Source organism: Nicotiana tomentosiformis, chromosome 2 (genome assembly GCF_000390325.3).
Source record: "Nicotiana tomentosiformis chromosome 2, ASM39032v3, whole genome shotgun sequence".
In the NCBI taxonomy this organism is placed as follows: Eukaryota; Viridiplantae; Streptophyta; class Magnoliopsida; order Solanales; family Solanaceae; genus Nicotiana; species Nicotiana tomentosiformis.
In genome coordinates, this window is record NC_090813.1 from 191,638,698 (window position 1) to 191,648,003 (window position 9,306).

Genomic DNA, 9,306 nt, shown 5'->3' on the forward strand with positions numbered 1-9,306 from the left:
GAAATCACTTTCGGCTCCTTAGGCCTAAACATAAGGAAATCATCCTTATCTTTCACTGGGAGTACTATACCATCACCGACACAAGAAGGTCAACTAGGTTATGTACCTAGCGGCAAGTATCATATACCCTACTTGCTCAGGGCGTCTCATCATAGTGCCTTATGAATCAACTCAGCCATGCTAATAATAGCACAAAATAGTACTCTCTCGAGGGAGAGCACTCTGCCGTAGTCTGTACCACAAAGTGGTTATCTACGCCCACACCGGCACGTGTAGTTTCATGACAATGAACACGATATATTCGAAGTTAATCGCGGTGAACACAAGTAACTCCCAAAATATTTGATACTTCAAAAATAGATTCATAGCATATTAGTCTCGAATGATCTATTTTTATCAAATCAAAGCATTTATAGTAAATCCAAATCATTTGAATAAAATTTAAATAAATAACCTTTTACATGCTAAAGTCTTTAGCAATTTAACATCAATCTTTAAAAGATACCACAAGTGCTATTCTGTTCGTCAATTTCCAAAAGAAATATTTTTCATGAAAACTTATCTTTAACACTCAAATATGTATACTCTTGTCAATACGTAAGTTTTGATAAAAACTTATAATATTGACCTTGAGTGTCACTTTGCCAACAAAATTTAAAATAAAATTTTATAAAATAGCATGACACTATATATGCAATATAATATTCTAGTACATGGAGACATCCGTACTTGTTTGTCCCCACAAGCACGAGAATAAAATTTTATAAAACGGTATGACACAACATATGCAACATAATATTCTAGTACATGGAGACATCCGTACTTGTTTGTCCCCACAAGCACGAAAGCACATTTGCAAACAACTTAAGTGTTAACTCGAAACATGCTTTTAGAGAAAGTCCCTCAAGAAGAGTAAGTTTTAATCAACTTACCTCGCTTTCGCTTTATTAACATTCACAAGCTTTCAATCCTCCTCCATCATTCCAATGTTGATTAAAATGCTCAACATCACCAACAAGTCGATTTCTACAATTAGATATCCTAATTACATCAAAATATAACATAAGATATTGATCAACATCCATATATGGCTCACAAGTTGGCTACAAGCCTCCAACAACTCAAATTGACAAATAGTTTTACATGCTAGACCATTCAACTTCATTCTTATGTTTTAATACCCATTCGGAGTCATTAATGATACTACATCAATTGTCCATTGCCACCAAGTTACTATTCATCATCTTCCATAGTCAACACTTGCAAAATATACAATTCGGGTGATTACTTAGTTGATCACTTCCATCTTTTGCTAATAAATAATTCCATAGGTTCATTGTATTCATAAATTTCATCGTCAAGATTACCATTCATCTTCTCTCTTATTTTCTCAAAAGTACTATTCATGCCATAAACTAGAGTTTTATAATCCAATCTTTCAACCATTAAAACTTATAACAAATGCTTCAAATACTTCTAACTACTCATAATAAACGAGTTTGAAGCATTGGAATGACCTCTAGTAGATCAATCTTGAAAAATCACAACTTTGGTGATTTTTGTGTTCTTGAGGATTTGATGAAGAAATCTAGTATTTGGATGTAAGAATGATGTTAGAACTCATTTATATTGAGTAATAATCAACCCAAAATATCATTAACAACTTACCTTGGTTGATTGAACTTAATTTGAGCTCAAAATCACTCCTTCATTTCAAGAACTAGCCCAAATACACAAAATACTCCCCTCCCCCGACCTTGTATTTATAGGCCCAAATTTCTGGGTTTCGGATGCGGCCCTGGATACTTCGCATCCCCACTTCACTCCTCTTTGAAGCTCGGATGCGGACCTGGACGCTATGGCAGCACTTCACTGCCAGCCTCTCTTTCGGACGCAGCCTCGGATGCTTCGCATCCGCAAGCTCCTCCGCTAGCCTTTAGTAATTTGGTCATAACTTCTTGTAGGAATGTTCAAATGACAAACGGTTTGAAGCGTTAGAAACTAGACTCGATGATCTTTCATTTGATAGATTTTACATCATATAAATTCTTATATATATATATATGTAGATATACTCGTCCAAAGTTTGATCTCGTGTGTACTCATTTGGAACTTTATTCCATCATGTAATTTCCAACTTGACTTAGACTTAGGGCTCTCCTTAGACCCCATATCACTTATAATATACCTCGTACACTTATTATCATATCCAATTGATAGCCATCATATTAATAGCCTCGTCTGCACACAAAATAGTATAATTAGCGCACATCAACTTTCTTAATAACGCTAAAGTATTTAGAAATTTTCCGTGGTGCTACAACCGCTTATCATTTTTAGTACTAGAGTTGGGCATTATCACTCTTTGAAAGTCAGATTCATCACGCAGATAGTTATAAAATTGAAATGGCTTTGGTCTTCTCACGGTTACATATATCTTTTATTTAGTGGCAAAAACAATTTATTAGTAGGTTACATTAAGCAAATAAGGAAATATTAAACGATCTCCTTAATCTTCATGAGAACTTGAGAAGACAAAATAAATTCGGTGAATAATTATCATATATTCAAGGTAAAAAAAAGATGAAAACAATTCAAAATATTTAATTTAAAGATATTGAAGTCATTTAAACAAACGCCGAATCTTCAACATTTACAAGTAAATAACACACCACAGATTAGCATCAATTAATTAATAACCTCTGTTATATTGCAATGTATTTGAACCCTTATTCTCGTGAATAATAATAATAATAATAATAATAATAATAATAATAATAATAATAATAATAATACAAGTAATATTAACTTAATTCCTCAAGAAATGAAGACCAGACATCAAATTTCTTACATAGGAAACTTAATATTTTCATTAGTAAAACAAGCTAATAGCATCCTTAAGATGCTTAGAAAAATCAGACATGAAGAGATACAAGCAATGGACCAAGCTGGTGACTACTGCGCGATTGTTGTCTACAGGATATGTGACATCCACTGGTTGACGGCAGTGGTCCACACCTTCGTTCTAATCTTGGATTTTCGGATATGTATATATAAAAATTACAAATCTTAAATTTTATTTGCCAATATGACTTTAAAACTCGTCCTAGATCCGCCTATGTATCAGACGAGGAAGTTAAACTGAGGAAAAATGGGAAACCGGTAGCCGGTAACCATTGACTTCCCTGTATGAAATTCCCAACAGTGAATTGACTTGCTTCAGCTGAGCTATTAATAACTCTATAACCAGGCCATTTTACTCTAGCACTAGTAATTGAACCTGGTCCGTTGTTCAAGTACTCTCCATAATAAAGTGTATTCAATGCAAAATTACCATCCCATTCTAACCAACCAGCAGGATCAATTAAACTGCCAATATTTGATCGGAGAAAAACAGTTCTTGAATATTGTTTCCAGGGACGTCCGAGATAATTTTTGAAGGATGATAGTACAGGAACTAAGTCTGAAGCAGCAGCCACTTTGCAATTCAAGATTGAAATTCCAGTGTTTTGATTTGGATCCTCTCTTCCTTGTGCTGTGAAAATGTTCTTCTGGTTGGGGTTTGGTTTACGAGCATATAAGTTGCAGTTCTGGAAAACAACAGCTGCATTACCTGTTGAAGAGATATAATTAAGCAACAAGAGTCCCTTTGAGTTGGACAAAAAGTTGGACAAACCAAAAGTACTTATTAGCTGAAAAAGCATAACTATCAACTTATGATTTTTAACTGATTTTGACTTATAAGCAAATAAACAAAAAAATAATTATAAGCAAGTTTGACCAACTTAAACGCTTATCTAAATACACCCATTTAACAATTCGTTATCTCTTTAACTATCTAAACTTTTAGTTGAGATGGTTAAATAATTCAATATTATCAAAAAAAAGTCTACTATTCCATAGATAGTATTTAAAACATTTTTGACGAGATAGTCAGATAATTGAACATTACCAAAAATGAAGTCGACTGTCCCGTAGACGTCGCATTCACGATAGAATTGTCGAAGGGAATGGACGTAGAGAGTGTCTTGATATGCAACAAAGCTGCATTGGTAAAATGCCGAAAGATCAGAGCCACTCCTTAGTGCCACTGCTTGGTGCTTGCTTGGTCCGGCAAAGTTTTCAAATGTTATGCCCCTTGCTATGAATCCATTTCCCACCACCGCTGCAGTAAAAAAATAAATAAAGAGAGTTAGATTTTAGAATAGAGTAAAAATTGTAAGGTAAAATGAATGATAACTACATGTAATTGTTCATAAGAAACCGAGATCAATAACCTATAGAGAATAAGATAATTTGTCTTCTATAACAGATTAAAACAACATTGATAATTCTTGAAAATGTTCGTAGTTTGAGGTGTCTCAAAAACACTATATTAATGATATTTCATAAGTAAAAGTGAAATGCAGGATTCAACAAGTTCTTATCGGATAAACAAGGAATAGAAACAACGGATTTCAAGAGAAAACTTAGCTTAGGAAGAGGAGAAAATAGAAAGGGAGTTTAAGATCTATATAATTTTGAGTTTACCAAAATACTCTATACATAGTTACATGCTTCCACGACTAGCTAATCGTTAGTGTGGCTCTATTAAATATAAAATTAAATAATATGTAGTTGTAAAAAATAATATTTCACTTCTCAAACCAATGATGAACATTTCTTTTTGAGATACCATTAAATTTTTTTAACATAGATAGTGTAATATTTTTTATAATATTAAATCATTTAAAAAATAATTACAGGTAATCATTTATAAACGAGAAAATCAAAGATATAATTGTTGCATAGATCGATGGAAATTGGAATATGATCTTCAGTACCTATTACTTTTTGAGTTTTGACTTGTACAACATATACTTCTTTTATTTGATACGGCGATATTGACTATTCAAAATATTTAATAATGTAAAGGGTCGTTTGGTACGATGGATAAGTAAAAATAATTTTGAGATAAAAATTTTAATATTGTCTTATCCCTCGTTTGGTTATTAATTATAGGATAAGTTATCCCAAGATTAAAAATAGTACTGAGATAACTTATACTTGCTAGATAGTGGAATAGTAATCTCAGGATAAAGAAGTAAAATTGACAATTTCAGATTAATGCAACATAACAATCAGTCAATAAGAAATAATACCAGGAGAATTAAACTCAGTATAACTAATTCCAGTACAACTAATCCTAACATAATATTAATCGCAGCATAACTTGTCCTCAAATCAAACGACCTCTTAAGGTCATGGTAAAAAAAAAAAACAAAAAAAAAAACTCATGACTCCCAAAATAACAATAGTGTCATCATATAAAATAAAATAGATAATGTGTTTTTTTGGTGCACATTTGAAAGATCATACTTACTTCTCATTAGTTGGTATCTAGATCTTAACAACCTTAATTACTACTGTTGTGTAGTTTTCCTTTGGATTCGTAGAGACAGGTTTAAAATTCTGTAGAATTTTCTAGGAATAAATTCGGGTTTTTCCTTTAGCAATAATGGAGGAATCAACCTCACCAGACATCAGTCATGGGCCATAACATATACTTTTGTAAATTAAATTGATCTAATTGAAATTGACTTGCATGGAAAAGTGATGGCCATATAAAAGGCCTCTTAATTAGTGATCTTACCTGTATAAGATAGAACCAAATTAATGTCGAGGTGGTTGTTCTGGGGCCTTTTTCTGGATATAGTTGGGGCAAGGGACAATGAAAATTAAATAATTGACTAATGCGTCATTTCATATCCAACATTATATATTAGTTCTATTGTTTACCTAAGTTGCTATACATAAATTATACGTTAAGCATACATAGTTATATATATGAATTATATATAGTTATATACGTATGACACATGAATTATACACATATTATATATCCATCTACTATTTTTAATTTAAGCGATTAGATGAACGACTATTTGGGTTAATTCTTCTAAAAGTAAGGTATACTATCCATCCCAACCAACCTTGATGGTCTTTTTATACCTTATACTGTAGTCATCTCAATCCTAAGTGCATTCTATCTAAACACCATTATGGGTGTTTGGAGACTGACGAATAATCAAAAATGAGGTGGCTAGAGTTAGTAGTTCTTTGCATCAAACAAGAGAGTTTTAGGCTGTGAAAATAGATTTTTCATCCACCACGGGAAAATTTCTGACGACAAGTAATAATTCGAGTCATGGTTGCTACAGGCGATCCGAAAATCCGCAAGTATCCTTACTCGTTTTATTACACAATCTAAGCCCCGGAGTTTTATAGATATGTCAAACCCCCAACTACATTATGGTTTGATGGGAACCAATGAATGGTCCACATACCAACGACAATATATTTCTTAATTGCTTGACAATACTCAGCTTTTAAGTTTTTGCTCACAAGTCATCAAGATCTTTCTAATATATTTATTTTAAAAATACATTAAACTTTATCAATCAATCTACAGTTTCTAGCAATTCGTCTTTTCCCACCGACAGCATAAATTTAGACTCCAGTCTGCTGAATTATTCAAATTATTAGATAATTATTCACGAATTAATGTGAGATAAATGAAGGTCTGAATCATTGAATTAAATTTCAAATACACATGGCACTAAATAGAACGTGCCTGGTCCAAAGAATTATTACCCACTCTCTTTGCACCATGAATAGCCTTATGTACATCATATAAAAATATATTAAATTATCAGCATAATTTAACATATTATATTATTTCATTAACCCCATTTAATATGATATCCTTCCTTCTCCTTCGTTAACATCTGTAATGTAGTCATACGGGGTTTGAGAGTCTTGTTTAGGGGGAGAACTTTACGGGACAAGTGTTAGTATGTCACTTGTGTTTGTCTATTCGTGAGATTGTTCTCTCGATATTTTGTACTCTCTTTTATATAGTGGATTGCTCATCTCCGCCCGTAGATGTAAGTCAAATTAACCGAATCACGTTAAATATTTATGTCTCTTTTGGTAGATTTCTATTTTGTTATCTAATTTATCGTCGTTCAAAGTTTGTTTACTAGCTTGCGCATGACACCTGATTATTTTCGATCCTAACACTATCTCACTTATTATGAGTTACTATCTATAGTTATATATCTTTCAAATCGCCAACGTTAAAAAATATTTACACTATTAGTGTATAAAAGTTAATATATTACGACGTTTAGTAGTAGAAAGAAGTATAATACATAGACATGGAAAAGGAAAAATTTGTACTTACCAACGGTGGCTGATCGGAAAGTAGTCCACCCGTCGACGACGTTCCGATTACCCTTTATCTGCGTTTTTCCGATCCCATCTCCGACGAACATTATCATACTTTTCTTTCTTTCAACATCAATGTACTCAAAATAAGTTCCAGCCTTAATGTATATCACAAATCTTGTACTACTTGAACTGGGAGCTGCACTTAACGCTTCGTTAATTGTTCTAAAATTTCCACTTCCATCTTTAGCCACCACCAAATCGAATTTAATTTGGTTTATTGGAGCTTGTAAAAGTGCCCTATCCTTTTTTTTCAACCATTTTGGGTATCCATTTTTCATAGCTCCGTATTCGGGAAACACTTCGTTCGAGTTTGATGATGATGGAATTGATGACCTAAAACCAAATTATAATAAGAGGATTTAAAATTATTTCGTAAAATTCTAATAAGACAAAATTAAAGGACTTGCTTTCTGATCTATGGATCAAAAGACGACAGAGAAATATAACAAGTTCAAGAAAATTGAGTTGAGATTGAAAATTGAAATTAAAAAATTATATGCATGAAGAGGAAAAATCATAATTGAAAAGGGAGATAAATCCTTTTTATTGTTCTTGAGCCGAGGGTCTATCCTAAACAGTTTCTCTATCTTTATAAGATAGGGTACATTACCCTCTCCAAACTCCACTTGTAGTATTTCACTGAATTTATTGTTATTATTATTGAAAAGGGAGATAAATGTGCTAATTAATGGCAGAGATTTAAATTTATTAAAAGAGAGGTAATTTACTCACTGATCCGAATAACTTCAACCAACTCCTAAAAACAAAAAACTACTTACTTAATTTGCAAAATTATAATTTTGACTATGGAGTAATTTATATAACAATATTCTCTCTGTTTAATTTTATATGCCAATATTTTATATAATAATACTCTCTTGTGGCCTTAAACGACATTTCTATGGTTATAAAAAAAGCAAACAGACATATTTAAAGTTAAAGAGTTACCTAAAATAGAAAGAGTACCATTTAAAATGAAACATAAAGAATACTAGTATTTTTAGGACGTTTAATTTGGGGCGTGAAAAAATAGCTTTAATGGCTTTACCCCGGAGCTGTCCCTGTCTTCAACTTCTTGAGCATGGCAAGGGAGTTACTCACATGTTGTTCTATGGTATGCAAATTATGCTCAATATAATGTCTCAAATTGTGTTTACTATCATCAAATCCACCAAGACAAGTATCTTGATTTGTCATTGCAGCACTAAGTAGTGTTTGTAAATCATTGTAATGTTTATAAGGGGAATTATGATTTTTGGTAGAAAGATCATAAAGAGTAGTATTAAGCTCAGAAATAGTACTATCACCCAAAAGTTCAATACAATCATCTAAAGCTCTTTTCTCAATAGGGTCCAATTTGGACATCTTGTGAAGTATGTTAGTGCAATTTTCAGTAGAGGCTTTGACTTCATCTACAGTGGTATTGACAGTAGAAGAAATGATTTCTGGAATGGTTTTTTGGTGAAGATTTGGGATTAATGAGAGAGTGGAAATGCAAAGTTGTGGGTAAAGTGTGTCTTGGCAATGAGAATGGGCTATTTCCAATTGAATATTTTGAGTTTGTAGTGATATTGGGAGAGAGAAGAATATGAGCAAGATAATGGCTGAGAGAGTAAGTAGAAGTGAAGGTTTTCTTCTTTGGTTATACATATTTGTGGAAACACTAGGAACTTGAGGAGAAGAGGAAGTTCAAAATTTGTGAGAGAAGTAAGTGTTATGCTGCCTAAATTTATAGGAGTAATGTTTAAGGTCTATGCCTTATGGATCGGCACTATTCATGACCAAAATGAAAGTTTTTGGGTAAATTATATAGGTGGAGTTATGATTTTAAGTTTATGAGTTTAAAAAATATATTAAGAAAAAGTAACCTTTATTAAAAAGCTACTTGAATATGTTAAGAGTTAGCGTTTAACTCAGTAGATAGCACAATCCTGTGCAGGAATCTAATTGAAATCACGTGTCTGCTACTGCCGACACTGCAACCTTAACGAAGGATATATTTGTCTGCATTGTAACATTTCCTTTTCAGTACAC

At 32.5% G+C, this 9,306-nt stretch overlaps 1 protein-coding gene across 1 annotated transcript; it reads right to left on the reverse strand.

Moving 5' to 3' along the window:
- Positions 1 to 2,793: 2,793 nt before the first annotated feature.
- On the reverse strand, positions 2,794 to 8,982 carry LOC104107413 (pectinesterase-like). Its single transcript, XM_009616209.3, has 4 exons — positions 8,321 to 8,982; positions 7,226 to 7,605; positions 3,953 to 4,165; positions 2,794 to 3,613 (listed from the first exon to the last, which is right to left on the reverse strand). The coding sequence occupies exons 1-4, from the start codon at positions 8,920 to 8,922 to the stop codon at positions 3,117 to 3,119; spliced, it is 1,692 nt and encodes a 563-aa protein (XP_009614504.1). The 5' UTR covers positions 8,923 to 8,982; the 3' UTR covers positions 2,794 to 3,116.
- Between the last annotated feature and the right edge of the window lie 324 nt (positions 8,983 to 9,306).

Bases quoted from the DNA above. Each gene is read 5' to 3' on its own strand.
- LOC104107413 (XM_009616209.3), bottom strand. From the start codon at position 8,922: ATGTATAACCAAAGAAGAAAACCTTCACTTCTACTTACTCTCTCAGCC. The intron at 4,166-7,225 runs GTAAGTACAAAT...TTTTTACTGCAG, and splicing joins TTTCCGATCAGCCACCGTTG to CGGTGGTGGGAAATGGATTC. The intron at 3,614-3,952 runs GTAATGTTCAAT...TCTCTTCAACAG, and splicing joins GACAGTCGACTTCATTTTTG to GTAATGCAGCTGTTGTTTTC.